The sequence below is a fragment of the Lineus longissimus genome, chromosome 3 (genome assembly GCF_910592395.1).
Source record: "Lineus longissimus chromosome 3, tnLinLong1.2, whole genome shotgun sequence".
NCBI lineage: Eukaryota > Metazoa > Nemertea > Pilidiophora > Heteronemertea > Lineidae > Lineus > Lineus longissimus.
Genome location: NC_088310.1, coordinates 24,146,390 through 24,164,246, shown reverse-complemented (window position 1 = coordinate 24,164,246; position 17,857 = coordinate 24,146,390). Strand labels below are relative to the sequence as shown.

The 17,857-nt window shown below is 38.8% G+C and overlaps 4 protein-coding genes across 8 annotated transcripts; 3 read left to right on the top strand and 1 right to left on the bottom strand.

The window, feature by feature from the left end:
• Positions 1 to 497: 497 nt before the first annotated feature.
• LOC135484307 (protein cornichon homolog 1-like) lies at positions 498 to 3,535 on the bottom strand. The gene is made up of 5 exons (XM_064765652.1): positions 3,442 to 3,535; positions 3,101 to 3,169; positions 2,666 to 2,778; positions 2,307 to 2,450; positions 498 to 2,070 (listed from the first exon to the last, which is right to left on the bottom strand). The coding sequence occupies exons 1-5, from the start codon at positions 3,520 to 3,522 to the stop codon at positions 2,037 to 2,039; spliced, it is 441 nt and encodes a 146-aa protein (XP_064621722.1). The 5' UTR covers positions 3,523 to 3,535; the 3' UTR covers positions 498 to 2,036.
• A 206-nt stretch (positions 3,536 to 3,741) lies between these two features.
• LOC135484306 (DNA-directed RNA polymerase III subunit RPC6-like) lies at positions 3,742 to 6,780 on the top strand. Its single transcript, XM_064765651.1, has 9 exons — positions 3,742 to 3,915; positions 4,106 to 4,223; positions 4,425 to 4,492; positions 4,696 to 4,763; positions 5,064 to 5,176; positions 5,429 to 5,572; positions 5,739 to 5,846; positions 6,030 to 6,215; positions 6,422 to 6,780. The coding sequence occupies exons 1-9, from the start codon at positions 3,854 to 3,856 to the stop codon at positions 6,497 to 6,499; spliced, it is 945 nt and encodes a 314-aa protein (XP_064621721.1). The 5' UTR covers positions 3,742 to 3,853; the 3' UTR covers positions 6,500 to 6,780.
• A 638-nt stretch (positions 6,781 to 7,418) lies between these two features.
• LOC135485549 (uncharacterized) lies at positions 7,419 to 10,480 on the top strand. 2 transcript variants are annotated; one of them, XM_064767670.1, is made up of 5 exons: positions 7,419 to 7,482; positions 8,562 to 8,637; positions 9,003 to 9,137; positions 9,481 to 9,708; positions 10,043 to 10,480. In XM_064767670.1, exons 1-5 carry the CDS (start codon positions 7,468 to 7,470, stop codon positions 10,090 to 10,092), a joined length of 504 nt encoding a protein of 167 aa, XP_064623740.1. In that variant the 5' UTR covers positions 7,419 to 7,467; the 3' UTR covers positions 10,093 to 10,480. The 2 variants fall into 2 exon arrangements, with proteins under 2 accessions (XP_064623740.1, XP_064623738.1); XM_064767668.1 differs by lacking the exon at positions 7,419 to 7,482 and adding an exon at positions 8,283 to 8,373.
• A 631-nt stretch (positions 10,481 to 11,111) lies between these two features.
• On the top strand, positions 11,112 to 17,429 carry LOC135484305 (potassium channel subfamily K member 2-like). 4 transcript variants are annotated; one of them, XM_064765650.1, is made up of 6 exons: positions 11,112 to 11,376; positions 12,986 to 13,867; positions 14,280 to 14,441; positions 14,830 to 15,159; positions 15,587 to 15,780; positions 16,002 to 17,429. In XM_064765650.1, the coding sequence occupies exons 2-6, from the start codon at positions 13,726 to 13,728 to the stop codon at positions 16,263 to 16,265; spliced, it is 1,092 nt and encodes a 363-aa protein (XP_064621720.1). In that variant the 5' UTR covers positions 11,112 to 11,376; positions 12,986 to 13,725; the 3' UTR covers positions 16,266 to 17,429. The 4 variants fall into 4 exon arrangements, with proteins under 4 accessions (XP_064621720.1, XP_064621719.1, XP_064621716.1 ...); XM_064765649.1 differs by having other exon boundaries at positions 12,854 to 13,867; XM_064765646.1 differs by having other exon boundaries at positions 11,362 to 11,489; positions 12,854 to 13,867.
• Positions 17,430 to 17,857: the final 428 nt, after the last annotated feature.

Below are 17,857 nucleotides of genomic sequence, written 5' to 3'. Positions count from 1 at the left end.
AATTGATTAGGCAACATCTTTCACAATATATTAGTAACCAGTGTGGCTCACCGACTGGTGACAAATACGAGAAATAACGGACGACCGGCCCAGCAAACAATTCGATGCGACGCTGCGAGACGATTGCGACCCACTTGACGTCAGAAATATATACATAATTTTGATAATAATAGGCCCCCATTATTCCGGCAAGAATCCAATACCTAATCGAGGCCGGTAAGATATGACCGATATTCCGGCGCTAGACTAGGCGGGCGAAGAGAGTTGCGAGTCCATTAGTTAATCGTTCGTTCTTCAAATATATATGATAATAGAGGAAAGACGGCAGCACTTCGCCATTCTATTTTACTATAATCTCAGACTTCATTGACAGTGACAGGGGCAATTCTCCTACTAAAAGTAATTGGCTGCATGTGAAACTCCGCGCCAGAAAAGTATTTATTCTGCGGAACTACATGTATAGCACAATAAACATTGGAATGCATGGTGTTGTACAAATTAATTTATTAAGTAACAATAATTTCTTGAAAGATATTTAATGTGACACAAACATGACAAAGACGAGTGCTTTGAACTACATGCAATATGACTACTGAGCATGCTCATATCATATCTGTGCAGTTTGGATGTTACTGTAACAATACATGTACATTCAAAGCACAGATATGCTTGGCAATGTCAAATTGAAATGTCATACGTCTACACTAATGTCATATTGACGAATCGAAGTAAAGAATCAAAGCATTTGTTCTTTGGCTTTGATGGGAAAATAAGCTGTAATGTACAAGTTGATATCTCAGTGAACATAACAAGCCTGTGACCTGGAGGTATTGGTTGTCTAACCAAACACAGAGAGCTAATAGAAAGTGTTGTCTACTAAAGCTATTACAAGCTTATATTTTTCTATTAAACCTAATGCAAGGTTGTTGTTTTTTAACTTCATCCCCGGGCCCACTTACACATTCAAGATACAGCACATGAATGTGATGACAGATAATTTTTTAAGCAATTAATACTCATACAAGAATAAACAAGAACCAAGTTTATTCTTGCTTTCATACATGAATATGGATCATAAAAAAGAAATAAACTCATTCTGTACGGCGCTTGTTTTTATCCAACTATTGGATACCCTACCCTTCATGTCAAAAAAATTTTCAATTTATCTCCAGTTACAAAAACTAATCTCACAAAGGCCTGATGTCTCCTTTACTTTGAATATTAACCCTACATGTTGGCACAATGGCATTTGAATCTTTTGAATGCCAAATTGTGAAGATTCTACCCAACTAAGTAGTATTATACAACATGATAAGTAGCTTCTTAAGCAAAGGTAACAAAAAATCTTCACACAATGCTCCATTTTAATTCTTCGTGAGTACACCGACAGACCAAGGAAAGTGTTCTTTTATACCAATGTGGTAAAGACCAACCCTCATGAATCAAGGACTCACAACAGGTAGAACAATAACTTACATGTACAATTCATCATATTTACTTCATGTCTAAAACTACTTCAGGTGGGACGTTTTATTGATATTGTATTCGTCAGGTATAAAACGATAAGATCAAAACTAATGGATCAAACCCAACATGAATATCAAAAAGTCTTGGCTAACATAGGTGTCATGTTGTTACTTGTCACCTGTCACTTGTTTACATATCACTAGTCATGGGCATGTTTGTTTCAACTGACTTCAGCCAGATAGCATGACGGAGGACGATTAGGTTGAAAAGTGACAACGTGACTCAATGTTGCCCAGAAATGGCTTGATACATGAGAAACAACACATCTAACAAGTGACAACTCTATGTCAACCCAGCCTACTAAGCAAAAGGAACTCCAAATAAATATCTCGCTTTCCACTTTGAAATACAATGCAGCCCTTAAAATGTTAGATGAGATTTTACAATTGCTATTCCCAAGCACATAAGGCCATTCATACATGAACATGTTGACCATTATAGGTAAACTTCTTTAACACTCGTGAAGGGATTTTCCTAATTTTTTCCTATACCCTAGCCTCTTCAACTCCTTACGATGAAGCAGATACAAGCACATAGATCATACTGAAAGTATAAGATGAAAATATTAGATATTGTAAGGCATTATTATCAAAAGTAACAAGCCAGGGGAAGCAAGGAAACACACAGACCCCTAACTCAGGCCTTGTTGATAAAGCATAAGGAAATAAATAGTCATTTTAAAGGAATAAGATACCTTTTTTTCTCTTGCAGTGCAAAATTAAGAAATGTGATTTCAATCAATTACAAGTATGACCAGAATACGCATGTTTTTGACTTACCTGTACAAATAATAGAAAAATGACAACAAATAAAATGCTAGTTTGCACCATCCTTCCCTCATTGCCTTACTCAGCTGATCAGCATTCATGATAGAAGTGGGGTCATATAAACCTGGACCAGTCATCACTGGGCGATGCAAATACCTATGAAGAAAATCTATACATGAACCAGGAGAAAGTGTAAATGGGGAGGGTGTGGGGGATGCGGCTTACAACAGCCTTCGTCACCAACAAAGTGGGATAAAGTCCCCACAACTCTGACTGATGCAATCAAATTTGAAGTTATATTGTTTAACAATTTGAGCCGTAAATCAAGCCAAGATTTAGAATGTGAATGACACTTTATTCATGTGACCTACCTATTGATGTGATACCCAAGAAGTGGTAAGTTGAGGAACAAACTCAAGAATTGTCCAGATAGTAGAAACAGAACGCAGAACAAGCAATGGATGCCATATTCAGGTAATACAAGCTGAAAAGAGAGATGACGCTTTTATTAGCCTCAGTCATCAACACCAGGAGAAGAAGCAGCAATAATATGCTTTGCTTTTTTGTTCAGATCAGAAATCATTTGGTGCACCAATGGTTTTCCAGTATCATTTATTCTTTTCACAACCCTTCGCCTCTCTTTAGTTTTGATTGTGCTACACTCAGTTTTAGCTCAATCAATTCAACCAACTTGATGAAGACTATGAATGACTTACAATATTCAAGAATTGATACTTTCCTGATATAATTATTCTACTAAACGAGGTTGTAAAGGGTAAAAACCAAAATAAAACTATGATACCTACTGGATTTAAACTGTTACACTGGTCAATTGGATTCTTATAGTCTGTTTTTAATTCATCAAAGGCAATGATCTGAAAAGGAAGTTACATGTATAGAAGTATACTATTCATGGACTGAAGTGTAAAACAAAAAGTAAACTAAAAGCCTTAGCCTTGCTTTTATCTCCATCAGAAATCAGCAAAAAGTTTTCCCTGCAGCGGTACACTGCGATCATGTACATTTATACAGGACAAACCGGCAAAATCACAGAAAACAAATGACCGATTTCAGCAAACGGGGAGCTTCGCTCTTATGCATGTTACGCTTGTTTGAAAAAGGATTATCTAAATTATATGTTCCGTACATGATAAATGGCGAAGAAGATCAGGAAAGCAGTAAGAATGAGTGCTAAAATATAGCAGAATGCAGCAAAAGTGAATGCCATTTTGACCGGAAGTGTCGGGTTTGGGAATTGATATGCAGACAAATTTTCATTCAATAAAATATACATTTCGACTACAATAACATCAATATAAGACACTGAAATAAATTATTATATATTATTACATATGAAATTTTAAGTAACTGAATCACCTTACTTCTCTAACATAATTATTTTTAGTTTTATTTTGGTCTGTATACTAACTTAGCAGTTTCATCGATTTGCAATAGATGTCGCTAACGATAAGAATTTCGTTATTTTTCATCAAACTTCTTCCAAACTTCATATTTTGTCCATTTTGACGCACCAGTTTTTTTCATAGAACGAGCAAACAATGGCTGAAGGTGGTCCAGCAATCAAGCAGGAACCAGTTGAGGCAGTCGACTTGGAGAATAGGTGATTTCTCAGCTTCCTCTTTCTTCTCCGTCTGCACTACAGTCTACAGGATGTCCCAAAAAAATTGCCCAACCCATACCCATGCGATGGGTTGGGCAATTCTTGGAATGGAATGGATTGATGTGGCTGAAGAGTCATGTTTTTGTATATGATAGGACAACAGTTAAAGAAGTTTTCATTGATATTTCAGGATTCTAGAACTATGCCAGCAGTTTCCAAAGGGAGTGAACGATGCCATGATCATGACATCATGTCCTCAATTCGAGGCCAAACAGAGGGTTATGGCTATCAACAGAATGTTGTCGACAGTAAGTGAATATAAATTATAATCCAGTGCTTGGACAGTAAAGCTATTGGGTTCACTGTGGTCAGATCTGCATGGAGACCTCCTTTTTACTACATGTATACATAACTTGTTCTATTAATTAGTAGAAAAAACATTAGTAGAGTCTTATAGTTTGTCTGTTTGCTCTAAACTTATGTAATATTCAAGTTTTTCTGTTTTTCAGGGAAAGCTCGACTTGATGAAAAGTGGTAACTCTCTACTTTACAAGATGAAAGATCCAGAAGCAGCCAGGTATGTTGGCCCTATCCTTTGCAGTCTGATGCAAATTTCCAAATACAGCGGAACCTTGTTTTCGTTTAAGAACAGCATTTTTTAGTCCTGAAGCTGTCCTTAATACCAATAGAGAGCTTTTACCGTACATCTTTTTCATCCCTTTCTTGTTGGTCTGACAATAATGACAACCATCTTCAACAATGATCATTGCAATATTTCAGTAAAGTGAAAGGTGGTGACCATCAGGAAAAACTAGTCTACCAGATCATTGAAGAAGCTGGAAATAAAGGTGAGATAATGATCACAATGATATTTGACTATGGAATTTTCCTAAGATGACCCCCTGTCAGCAGAAGACCCTCTCCATATAAAGACACTTGACTTTGGTCCCAAACTGGAAATTTCTCTTCAATTTGACTTGAGTAATTAGGACACATCATTTCTCAGTCTCTTTAGCTTTGCTTAACATCTACTGAACTCCCCTGTTGTGTTTCGTATCTGGAAAATGATGAGCCCTGTCCATTTGTGTACTTCTGTCTCACAAACCTATACAGATAAGGTTTTTCATTATACTTTCCATTCATTTCAGGGATTTGGATCCGTGATATTCGATACAAGAGTAATTTACTCCTCACACAAGTCAACAAAATACTGAAGAATTTAGAAAGCAAGAAACTCATCAAAGCAGTCAAGTCAGTTGCAGTGAGTTCCTTGAATTTGATGATAATTGAAATCCAAGTCATTTTGATAACATCGTTATGTGCTGGGCAGTGTTTTTCCTATTTTTGTTTCTAGAATATCAAATTTGTTACTCTGCCCTTGGGTAAACCTGGTCACTTGAATGAAGCCAGTAAAAGAGATCATGCAGGAAAATACATGTTAAGGTTCTTAGTTTAGCATCAAAACAAACTATTTTTTAAATAGATTTGAATCTTTTTGTCTTTTCTTGATCAGGCATCCAAGAAGAAGGTTTATATGCTATTCAACTTGGAGCCAGACCGGACAGTAACTGGAGGTGCCTGGTATAGTGACCAAGACTTTGAATCAGAGTTTGTCGAGGTGCTGAATCAACAATGTTATAAATTCCTTGAGCAAAAGGTGAGTCTAAGGCAGGGTTTACGTAGAATTCAGACTTCTTATTAAATCATAAAGATCTAGGATTCAGAACAAGCTCTGTGTAAGCTCCTTTGCTTAATTTCAAAACTTGAAGAACACTCTGATTATTCCCGCAACAGTCGCTCAGTCCTCTATATGTTCTTTCCAGGCGTCAGCTGCTAGGGAAGCTAGCAGTGATCCAGTGGTGCAGAGAAACAGCTCATATGGATCCTGCAAGGAGGTCTGGCAGTATATTTCAGAATTGAGAATTAGTAAGGTTGGTAGACCCAAAAATGCACAGTTTGTCAATATACACAGTCATAGATTGATTTAGCATGTCGATTGTAGATTTTTACTCTTGACCTCATGACATTTGTTCATGCTGAATTCAATGCCTGTTTTCATGACTGACATGTGTACATGTGGTTTCTTTGTTGACGTATTGACTGTTTATTTTCAGGTTGAATTGTCAAAAGAAGATATAGAGACTATATTAGATACATTGATATATGATGGTAAAGTTGAGAAATCGATAGTTGCTCAGGCTGGTGGGCATGACGATGCAGGAGATGTCAAGCTATACAGGGCAGTACTCCCTTTTGTGGCCACCACAGGACTGATGAGAACGCCCTGTGGAGTCTGTCCGGTGAGTCCTGGCCCTTATGTTATAGGAAATGTTGCTATGTTGCTTTGAAGAGGTCGTAGGTTTGACTCCCAGAAGGATCACCACTGTTTTGTCTTTGAGTCCTTAAACGAGACACATAACGCTAAATTGGTTCATCGGGATGTTAAATTAAGATTTCTTCTTTCTTGCAACAATGTAAAATGAAGAAAAATTCCTTCTCTTTCCAGGTGTTTTATCATTGCAATGAAGGAAGTGCCATTTCCCCATCAACATGTATCTACATGAAAGACTGGCTGGACTTCTGATTTGGGAGCAACAGTCGAGGAGACAATGACTGTCAATCGATGAGGCAGCAATTAAGGGTGCCTTTCATAAAGTGGTTTTATCCATGTTTGTATTGTCCGCTCGGACTGTTGTCCTGATGATTGCTCAGAGGTGGCGGAAAGATATATTAACAACTGAAGGACTTTTGAATTGTCAGCGAAATAGCTTTGAATTATTTCAGTGATTTGCTACTGTTAAGTTTTTGTTATGGAGGTGCTACAAAATGTGCATTTGCGTAAAATATGTCATTATTTTGTGATAATAAAAGTTACTAACTGCAATATTTTAGTCAGGTTCTTCTTTTGTCCATCTAAGAGCTGATGAACAGGTTGATGCGCTTCAGGAATCAAATTGACATTCACAAAAAGTGTTGATAGACCAGGATGGCTTGAGGGTGCTGTCCTCTCAAAGTGCACTGATCAGTGTTTGTCTTAATTTTTCATGACGACATCATTATCATTTTGGCGTCAAGGCCTAGATTTGGGCCTTTGCCTTGAGTATTCAGTGAAGGTGCTTTAAAGAGAATGAGTTCTATAGACAATTGTCATGATGCTCCCCCCAATTTCGGCTGCAAATGACTTGTAAATCTTTTGACGAGTGAATGGACGGCACTAGCTTAGACAAATGTTATGCTTCTATGTGACATTGTCTCCTCGCATATGACTTCCTGTGCCCTTGGTCGGAAAATGTTGTTCTTGCCGACGTGTTATGAACTAGAAATCTCAAATGGAATGTACTCTTAGTCTCCAAGAGGTTTCTTCGCTCAGCACGAACGAAAATCGATACAAGTTGCGTTCGACACTATGCTGTTGATGAAGGATGAATAATTCAACCCTGAGAACCAAAACTAATAAAGTACTTAATCTAACTTGCTAATCCTGCATTGTACCCTCAACTGAGGAGAGTGTGTGTGCTTGCTTTGCAGTATTCTTTCACAAGCTAAAACAAGATGCAACGTTCGGAGGTAAGGAGTTTCATCCATCTGTCATGGCCAGGTTGACTACGGTCAGACTGCGCATGTGGTAAACCAGCGGTCAGGCGGTGCTATAGTGTCTTATTTGTGGTTAGGTTGTGGAAATGTCTTGTTTGAATTCGGTTCGTCTTGATTGTGGTCAGATTGTGATATTGTCTTGCTTTTGACACTGTTGAAGTTAGGTTGCGGTATTGTCTTGACTTCGGTTACACAGTGGCGCTGTCTTGTCTGTGTTGAGGATGAGAGGCACTGTTATGACTTGCAGCATTGTCTGTGTAGGCTGTTGCGTCGTCCTCACGGTGTTGGCTGTCACGGCGACAGTAGTCCGGTTGTGGTAAAGTCTTGACTGCGGTCATACTATGGCATTGTCATGCAAGATGTTACAATGTCTTGACGACGTTCAGTTAGCAGGTGCCACTATCTTGACTCACTTGGCAAGCTCAGACAATCTTGACTACATTGGCTACCTTGAAAAAAAAAACATCAAGCTGTGAGTGCATATTTCCACAGGACTATCGAGCACAAACGTTTTATTTAAATTTTTAACATGAATTGCCCAATGAAAATAGTCCATGTAATATCTAAAAATATTAGAAGATCTGGGAAGGATTTGGATTAGCGGGCCTTGGTATTATTCGGTCTCCCGTTACTCCTAATGTCTGACTTTGCATGCTAGAGAAATAAGGCCTACCGCTTAAGACTTACAATTGTTAAGTTGGTAGATTAGCGCAACGTAGCCTATAATAATTGTCCAGTTATGTTTTGCCCATTCCTGGGCCATATCTGTCCAATACTACCGAGTTTCCACTTCGCCCTTCTAGTTTACGTTAAATTTTCAAAGTCAGCAGGAGCAAATTTTTTGTCACCATGACATCGACAACAGTAAGTGATTTTGGGCGATCCTTTTACAAAACTTAGTAAATCATTTGCAATCATTTTCTTATATTCTTCTGCATGCATCTTGTGCCTGGAGATAAATGAGTCAACGAGAAGTATTACACGGCGCTGACGAAACAAATGTATGTCGAATATCACATCACAGAGATATGAATTTTTTCTTTAATCCCCAGGCTGCCGGTACTGCGTTAACAGAACTGATCATCAAATTATTCAAAATTACCAAAGAAGAACAGAAGACAATTCTAGGTAGGTAGGGGCTACGTTTGTTAAGCTGCTACCGAAGCATTTTTCTCTGTACCAGATTTCCAAATACTTCGCTGTAATCGCAAGGAGGACTTCAGCCACATCGCTGACAGTAGTAAAGACGGAACTATTCAGTCAGATAGTCAGGAACTTTGAGATGCAAGTGCCGGGGGTCTCCACGCGATTGACTTGGTAATAAAAACATTCCCAAACAAGCGCGAGTTTGTGCATGCGATGGGATTGTAGAGACACCTATCGGCGACTCTGTGTACCTTAATCTGGTGTTAGCTCCTGTCTATTCTCTCCCTTTAAAGTAATGATATCATGATATTGTCTGCAGATCATGACTTAACCTGCTTATTTTGAAGGTATCAAAAAGAAGTTCGATAAGTTTGATTCAAGTGGCGATGGGTATATCAATCTGTTTGAGATGCAGTCACAGAGCACCGACACAAAGGAGATACTCATGATGTCAGACGTCATGGAGAGATATGATAAAGCCAGTAGGTATAAACACAGGTATCGATGGTGTAAAGGAATGTGCATCTATTTATACGGTATAAGAATTGTCGAGCACCCAGTTCCATTTCCCAAATATAGGCGGCTTTATGTAATCCTAGCCCTAATTCATTGACTGTTGGCCCGATTTGATTGCTTTTTCTGCAAGACGAAATACTCAAAACTTAATATTCTCAGCAAGAAAATTGTGAACTAATCGTGTTGATAAGAAGAGCACACATTTCTTGCAAAGGTTAGGTGCGGTGTGCCAAAATCGACTTTCAATCTCGAAAGCCAGGACACTGAACTGAAGTTCTTAAATGGGGGATTATTTGCTTCCACTTTCAGAAAACGACGGTAAACTGAATTACGTCGAGTTTGTAACCTGGATGGCACAGGGTAGACTAAAGGATATGTTCAAGGACCTGGACAGAAATAAGGACGGGAAGATGAACAAGCATGAGTTGTGGCAGTTCGTGCGGGACAGTCACATCTGGAGGGACTTCACGGACCAGCTGCTCTCTGGGATCATCAAGGAAGCCGACACCAACAATGATGGCGCCATCGAAGTTGGTGGTAAGTGTAGCCGCTTCATTGATCATCGATTCAGCTGGGATAAATCAATCAAAAGTTACCACAAAAATAGTTCCTCCTAAACCAGATATATTGACATCAGTAACCAGAAAATCATGTCAACTGAGCTAAAAGTGAAAGTCTAATAGTTTCAGTTCAAGTATTACATCCTAGGTGACAGCACTGAATGGAGCAAGTTTGGTCACCTGGGAGGCTGTTGGTGAACTAAACTAACTGAGGTTTTTATGGGATATTCTTGTGATTAAAGTCGGTATATTAGATGAGCTTCAGAAGTGTTGCAAAGCGCATTTTCGGACATCTGTTTGATATTTTTCAGAATTCGCTTCGTTCCTCATCACTAACATGGAGAAACTGAATATTGAGTAATGAAGGACAAGACAAGCATCATTGTGACGCCGTGACAAAAGAGGCAGATGAATACATCACACGGAATACGTAGTAGGCTTGTCCCTTTTTACCAAAAACAAATCTGTATGACGCAAACAACGTGTTTTGAACATGTTCAACGAAAATATACCCGCATTCGCCCAGAGATTAGTTTAGGTCGATATGAAACGGGCATTCAGGGATTACCCAGACGCCATGAGTTACATCATGTGAAACTTGCCAACAGTAGTGTGGTGCCAGAATATCATGTATGGCCTACATGTATATACTGGCTGCTTTTTAGCTTTCGGGGCATTGTTTCTCTTGGGACCCTGCATTGTTTGGGCATTGTTTGCTAATTGTTTATTGTATGTACGAAATTTAATAAAGATGGTCTTCAAAAATGCAAGTTTATTTCATTTTTGCATTTTACCAATTCCTCCAAAAAGCTCACCACTGCACTTGTCGCAGTGGTTAGGGTGAGGGACGAGGCCGGTCCACTGCGTCCGGAGGTTCGGTGAGGATGGATTCACAATATAGTGTGACTCTCGGAACTCCGTCCTTCATGAAGACTAAACAATTGACGAGCATCTCAGGAAACAGACTAACCTTTTGCCGAAGAAGGTGACAAAAGGTGCAACAATGACACATTTTATAGAATCATGCTCAATTTGATTGATTGTTCAGTTCATAAATTGCTGTTTTGACGTTCGATTAAATTACTGACAGCCGTTTTCACTTTTTTTACCCGATTAATTAGATTCAGCTTGTTTTATTTAAGAGCACCGGTGTTGAATCAGTGATGAAAAATATGAGTTACTGCGATGATTAAACACACTCTGTGCATGGCTGCTGATTAGAATAAATTTTCAATTTTTCATTGAAACCGTTTTACATTTTCACGATTAGCAGCACTTTGCATTTTATATACATACCTTTTTGACGATACTCATGATTTTGAAAACAGAGCTTTAGGAGTTTTATTCTGATGGCCAACATGTATACCGCGGGTCTAACACCTGGAAAATATTAAAACCGATTTTATGCAGGTTGCGGTTGGCGACAAAAGGTACTAGATACAAAATATTCAATATTCTAGTGCTAGGGCCTACTTTACATTGATATATGTACATTGCAGTGCATTAAATTACACTACGTGATACTTGATGCACTGAAGCACAGGACTATCATCGAATTTCGCAACATTTGTGATTGCGTGCCGCACTGAGGGATAAACTTAGAGCAGTTTCTAAGTTAGGGAGCTGAGAGGATAGCTTAACCAAGGTGAGCACGGTGGCTAAAGGTATCGGCTTGGCTAAGAAAAATACGTTCTCATACCTGGAGAGAAAATGACGACACAAAAGAAACATACAAAAGATTAGTTCATTTTGAGGGATGTAAGTTCCGTATTTATTATTTTTATCTGATTTTACCCCTCCAACACTGTGATGGGAAGGCCTTGTTTTTACTGTGCGGCACCTTTACCCGTGGTGAGTGCGATTGCAATCATTGGAGAACACATCTCTTTCCCGGAGCATTACTCCAGGCCAACACCAACAGTAGACAATACCATGGAAATTTGTCTTAAAAGTGCGCACTTTCCCCCTGATTCTCTGTCTCAGGAGCTTTACTCAAGGCCTACCGCACTGATTCACCATAGGTACCACCATTTTGGCTCGACTCGAAATCCTAAAGCAATTAGAACCTTTCAAAACAAAGCAAATGCCAATTTCAAGGGTGGGAGTCTGTTCTTTGATTTCCTGATAACAGCCTCCAAGGGCTTAAATGGGCATTCACTTCATTTTGAAGGAGCTTTAATTGTTTTTATGTTTTTCAAGTTTTAATGTCGGTACTACATGTATGGTCAACCGTTAACTCTGTGACGCTACCAGACTGATTTATCTTATAAGTTTGTGGGACGTCCAGTCTCTATTTCAAACGGCTATGGTCTACACAGCATATCTGTATGAATAAAATATTTGTAAGGAAATTACAACATTTGTCCTTGTAATTGGAATACTGCAGCTGTGGCAGTATAACATTTAGTGTGATACGTTGTCCACATCAGTTTTACATTCAGGGCATACTATTTCTGGTCTGTAAAGCATTTCAGGTGAATTTTTGCTATGGAATCGCCCCGACCTTGTTCTTCTTTAGGACAATGATAGAATGCTAGTAACAAAAGCTCCATCCTACATCCACAACCATTTGTTTTCTACGCCATTACTTTAGAGGAAAATGCTGCATTCACAATCAGGTGTGTACATAAACCTATACACACAAAACACGTTTTATAGGCTTCTGTCAACATTAACTTGAATGTTTTGATCATCGATTTACAACAAAGGGGAACTTTTCAATGCTTATCGATCTACATATTCAGGTCACTATTGAAATGAAATTTATTTGAGAAATGCAGCTGAACTGAATGAGGGGATAATAGTTTAGGTTTTTGCCGAACAAGTCGGTTTCATACCAGGTGTCACAAAAAGACAACCGACTTCTGATTTTTGATAAAACTCCAATGAACATCGATAATTCATATATAAAGACTAGTCTTTATGAATCCACCACTCTCCAAACATAAAAACAATAATGCGTTGATTATTATTCATTATACAATGTACATGTATATCATCTAAAATTTCGGTGATGTCAGCAAAATTTTTGAGTTCCTTAGTTTTTGTCAAAGCTGATGATGAAAGATGTATTGTCGTTTCCAATTCAAAAACACATTACTTTTTCTATTTCTTTTATTTAGGTCTAGCTCTCCATGACCATTAGTCATCACAGATGCGATGGAAGACAACTGGCGAGTTCAATAAAAACTTCATAGTGTTTACTGAACGTGAGGAGGATATATCCCTCATTAAATCATCTGCGTTTTTTTCAGTGTCTTACGATATTGACATAAGATACAACCGGAGTCTGCTTTTTATTTAGAGATGATAACGTTTTTACAGTGAGAGAACTCAACGTGATCTGATCGATTTAGCTGTCATAATTAACAATCACAGCAAAATACCATTATCGTCACTAAATGTAGCCAACGTGAATTGAGATTATAGGAATTTTTTGTGCATACCCGGACGATACGTTTTTTAAATAAGGATACAGAAGTGCAATACAATATACTGCAAAGCTGTGGAATACGTTGTCCAATAACATATTGTGTACTTTTCTATCGGTTTTCACCTGATAAAGCCCACGGACTGAATCGAGTGCTGGTATTCAAAGTCAATATGTATACACCAGCAAATGACGCGTACACTGAGACAAAGGCACCAAGCACCTTTTTTACATATCGTGATATTCTTGATACTTTTCAAGGAATTGAAATAAATCTTTTAGATTTGTAACTGGGATTCAGCTGATGAAATATCCACCACACGTGCTTGGGATCTGTGCAGCCAACAGGGATAGTTAATTGATGTACAACTGTCTACAAAAGCTGATTCGAGACCAAATGATATATATCAGTTTCAATAGCTGTGTGACCAGTGTCTTGTCTTGAGCAAGCACTCCTGATTATATGACTACGCATTTGGAAGTTCTAACCAAGGATTTAGCAGTATATCTGTACAGTTGCTGCAGATATTTGTCAAATGGTAACTCTGGCTAGTGCCACTTGCTATGGATGGCAAAAGACTTTTGTTTTTATGCATTCTTCTTGTTGTCTACATCTGTATTGGTGCTGGACTATTCACGGCAGTTGAACACTGGAAGGAAAAGGCTATACGGGAAGAGTTGACCGTCATTTACAATGAATTCGTTGGTAAGTAACGCGAACGGCTAAATTCTCCATAATGAGCCTATCAGGAAATTTCTCTTATTACAAAATCTTGAGGTTTTCACTATTGACGGGGTGATGATGGCGATCAGGGAGAGTGATGAAGATCTTGTAAGACATATTCCTTGATTAACATAAACATAAAATTCCTAATGGTAAATGGCACTTCCTTTGGAGAATGAGCTTAATAAACAATGATACAAAACATGCACTTTGACTTGATGACGTCGACTAGAGAAGAAATCGCTTGAATCTGACCCTCTCTAATATGAGAGGATAGTTCAGGAGACAATCTGATGTAGATGATGCTGTTCTTCTCTAAAGCAGATTGCAGATATGAAAGTATTCACCTTTGCACGTTAAGAATAAGTAATTCTGTTGTTCGTCCTTTCTTCAGCGAATTACTCTTGTGTTAATGAAACAGAACTGAAACACCTCATTAGTAGATTGGACCATGCAAAAGGTGACGGTGCCAGAATGGTGGACCCGGAGGACAGGTCATACGTCTGGGAATATGCCAGTGCACTATGTTTCTGCATTACAGTAATAACAACAATAGGTTTGTATGACATAATCTGCCTTTTTTGTGGAAGTTGCTGGTCAAACTACTCGCGAAGAAGATTCTGATTCTCATTAACCTAGCACCCTACCCCGATAAGTTCAATCCGGCAGTCGATGCTTTGAAATTTCGGTACCTTTCGTGTCAAGATGCAGCCAGGCCGGATTACGTTATCCTTGAAGCCTATTATTCATTTCAGTCCAATCTTGTCATAACTTCCAGATGCATCCCTTTCATGAACAAGAGGCAGTTGTACATGTAATTTTAAGGCTAAACCTTCCACCTATTTACCTTCACTCTGTCCAGGGAGGTTAAATAGAACTTAGCTTCATAATGTTCCAATTTTTACATACCATTGATTAAGGCATATATACCTTCTTCTTTCTAGGGTACGGCGACATGGTACCACAGACGGTACTCGGCCAATGTATTGTTGTAGGGTACGCACTGCTAGGCATCCCGCTCTGCCTGATTGTCCTGGGAGCCATCGGGGAACGGCTCACCAACCTCGGACGTAATATATCAAATGTTCGCATCTCGCGCCATGCTGCCTTCAACAAAGCCATCATGACTATCGTACTTATCATCATAGGTGTATGTTTCTTGTTTATTATTCCGTCACTGGTGCTCATGTCGATAGAAGAATGGACGTTTTTTACCTGTATGTACTATTGTTTTATTACACTCACAACCATTGGCTTTGGAACGTATGTGCCAGGTGAGCCCCTATATTTCACTTTCTTAAAAGAACAGGGTTGAATTGAGACACGCTTATAAAGTCAGAAGTCTTGAACGGCCCAGTCAAAATCCCCAGGCCGCATTTGGCTTTCAATGATAAATCTAATATCTACTATAGTTATGCATTATTAGTATGGTCTGAGAGTTTGATTGGTGACCAATCCTATCCAATTGAACATGCTCAGGTGTTGAAGTTTCAAAAAATATAATACTGATTGTCCAATAACTAATGCAAATATTGATATCAGACACACTGGACTTGAGAAAAAGTATAAATCTCAACTTCTACTATACGTGTGACCGAAATTTTTTAAATATTAAATTGCTCAATCATGGTACGGACGTTATTTAAAACCTAAAGTATATAATCTTTTTTGTGTTGCCCGGTAATTGATCCTTTTCTTCAGGTGAAACCGACTTCCCACCGTATGGATGGAAAAGAGACTTCTATAAAATAGCTGTATACGTTTGGATTCTAACGGGCCTTGCCTACCTCTCATTAGTTGTCCAAATTCTTATTCACGTCATCAGCGAACGTGCTGAACAAGTCAGTAAAAAAGCGACAGAAAAAGTGGTAGATTTCAAGAAAGCTAGCGTTAAGGTAAGTGCATATACATGTATCTTCCTTTAGTCTGTTATTTCATGCAGTGTACCAAGATCTCGATTCGTTACATCTTTGGGTGACAAGGCAAACTGTGGTTTGGCGCACGGTAGTAATTAGTATTAAAAATAACGAAAAATTAAGTGCATGTTTATACAGTACATTCAGTTTGGCGTCTTTTGGTACCTTTCACCAAACATGTTCTTTTCTTTTTGTGACAGTTCACGAAACGTAAAAGCAAAGCTGGACTTGACAACGCCTCAACAGACCAGGACACGCCTGGAGTGCCTAACCGTTCGTTATCTCTAGAATACGATGATGAACTGGGGGATAGGCACCTGTATGAGGATCTTTGCGAGAAATGCCGGCAGATCATGATCGCCAACGACCATAATGTGCAATTAGTCAAGGTTTCTAAGAGGGGTGATGACGAGGAACCTGAGGAGAATGGGGTGGCGGTCATTATTGCGGATGAACAATTATGATACTGCAGAGAACCGGTAGAGAATGGAATTGAGGGTGAGAGTTCAAATACTAACGTAGAACGAAACAGAGGATCGGGATGAAGCAATGATTGCAGATAAAATAATTACGATGCAGAACTGCGTGCGCTCAAGGAAAAGCCGACACATGTCCGTCCATTCTTATTTTTGCATTAACATGTTTTAAATGAAAGTTTTACCGATATATACAGGGCGGAGACCAGTGATTGAACCGAGTTCAGACTTTTTCGTCCGAATATTCATGTACTGATCTCTGGATTCTTTCAGACGAAGTGCACCCTACGGTGTCTGGAGAGAACGCTTTGCTTTCGAGCTGTGCACTGGGGGTAATGGGTAAATTCAGTAGAAGATTCAAATGCACTGAACGAACATTCCCGAGAGCTCGGCTGCGGCCTTACTCTGGAATGCATATTTAAGCACAGGCGATATTCGTATATTGTCATGTGTGTCTGTGCTGTCATTGCTACTAGCATATCTCTTCGCTACGTGCGTTTGCAATGTATTCGGTTGCTAATTATTCCTGCCAAGCCTGCTGCAACGGTATGCATGATCAAATGTGACAATTATGCAGATCACTCCGGTGGAACATGTATTTGGTAACGAATTCATGATTTATGCCCAATTTATGGTTTATATTTACTGCCGTTTATTTTAATGGCTTTGTTGAATATTTGATAAGGCGTTCATCACGTCAAGAATGTCTGCCGATGAGCAACATATTGTTTTATTGACTATTCAACATCGATATGGGTCTACGTCTCAGTACAGTGAACTTTAATGGGGTCATCCAATACAAAATGCAGTTATCAACATAAAACGAACTCTAGGGGGAAGACCCAGTGGCAATATACACATTTGATCAAGTGTTGATCAATATTCTCAAAAATCAATATTTTTGAAAGTACTCTGACGGAAGGGGTCTTCCAAAAAGTAGTTATGGATGACCCCAGGGTATTTTAAACTTTCTTGTGATTGCCATTTGCGGGTACTGTATAGCGCCCTCTTTCGTCGAGGACACAATAACAGCGACACAGTCTGTGATTTATGTACATGTACATAAAGATTGTATACTATACATACAGATACCTTTATAAATTATAAATTGAATTTGTCATTTTGGGAATAAATAAAGACATTTAAATTGCAGATTTTATTGATATGATAATTTCAGAATCGAATAAAGGCTGTATTACCTTTCAACCCCAAGCTATAGCTGATCTGTGTCTGTGTGTGGCAATTACTCGGAGGCACCTACAAAACTAAGTTATGCGGCCACTCGGATGTAATAGATACATACATTGCCATAAAAACACATTCTAGCTTGAATGAGTTACCTTGAGTTGCCCCAGATTATCGCAGAGGCCCCTCCCGGTATAGAACTCATCGACCCGTCCGAGTGAATCTCGGTCACACGGCAAGCCAGACCTGTTTGCGTGACACGGTCTTATTAAAGCTAAATTATCTTCTCTGCTAAAGCCCTTGCTGGACACTGGACGGAAAAAACGTTAAGAAACTAATTCGGGTGACATTGCAATGAGCTATCGATCATATATTGTTTTAAAATAAGAACTTAG

Excerpts from the sequence above, each read along its gene's own strand:
- LOC135484307 (XM_064765652.1), bottom strand. The coding sequence starts at position 3,522 with ATGGCATTCACTTTTGCTGCATTCTGCTATATTTTAGCACTCATTCTT. Across the intron at positions 2,779-3,100 it reads AGTGTAACAGTTTAAATCCA|CTTGTATTACCTGAATATGG; the intron begins GTAGGTATCATA and ends CTCTCTTTTCAG. Across the intron at positions 2,071-2,306 it reads TTTTTCTATTATTTGTACAG|TATGATCTATGTGCTTGTAT; the intron begins GTAAGTCAAAAA and ends TTATACTTTCAG.
- LOC135484306 (XM_064765651.1), top strand. The coding sequence starts at position 3,854 with ATGGCTGAAGGTGGTCCAGCAATCAAGCAGGAACCAGTTGAGGCAGTC. Across the intron at positions 3,916-4,105 it reads GCAGTCGACTTGGAGAATAG|GATTCTAGAACTATGCCAGC; the intron begins GTGATTTCTCAG and ends TTGATATTTCAG. Across the intron at positions 6,216-6,421 it reads CGCCCTGTGGAGTCTGTCCG|GTGTTTTATCATTGCAATGA; the intron begins GTGAGTCCTGGC and ends TTCTCTTTCCAG.
- LOC135485549 (XM_064767670.1), top strand. Across the intron at positions 8,638-9,002 it reads AGAACAGAAGACAATTCTAG|GTATCAAAAAGAAGTTCGAT; the intron begins GTAGGTAGGGGC and ends CTTATTTTGAAG. Across the intron at positions 9,709-10,042 it reads TGGCGCCATCGAAGTTGGTG|AATTCGCTTCGTTCCTCATC; the intron begins GTAAGTGTAGCC and ends GATATTTTTCAG.
- LOC135484305 (XM_064765650.1), top strand. The coding sequence starts at position 13,726 with ATGGATGGCAAAAGACTTTTGTTTTTATGCATTCTTCTTGTTGTCTAC. Across the intron at positions 13,868-14,279 it reads CATTTACAATGAATTCGTTG|CGAATTACTCTTGTGTTAAT; the intron begins GTAAGTAACGCG and ends TCCTTTCTTCAG. Across the intron at positions 15,160-15,586 it reads CTTTGGAACGTATGTGCCAG|GTGAAACCGACTTCCCACCG; the intron begins GTGAGCCCCTAT and ends CCTTTTCTTCAG.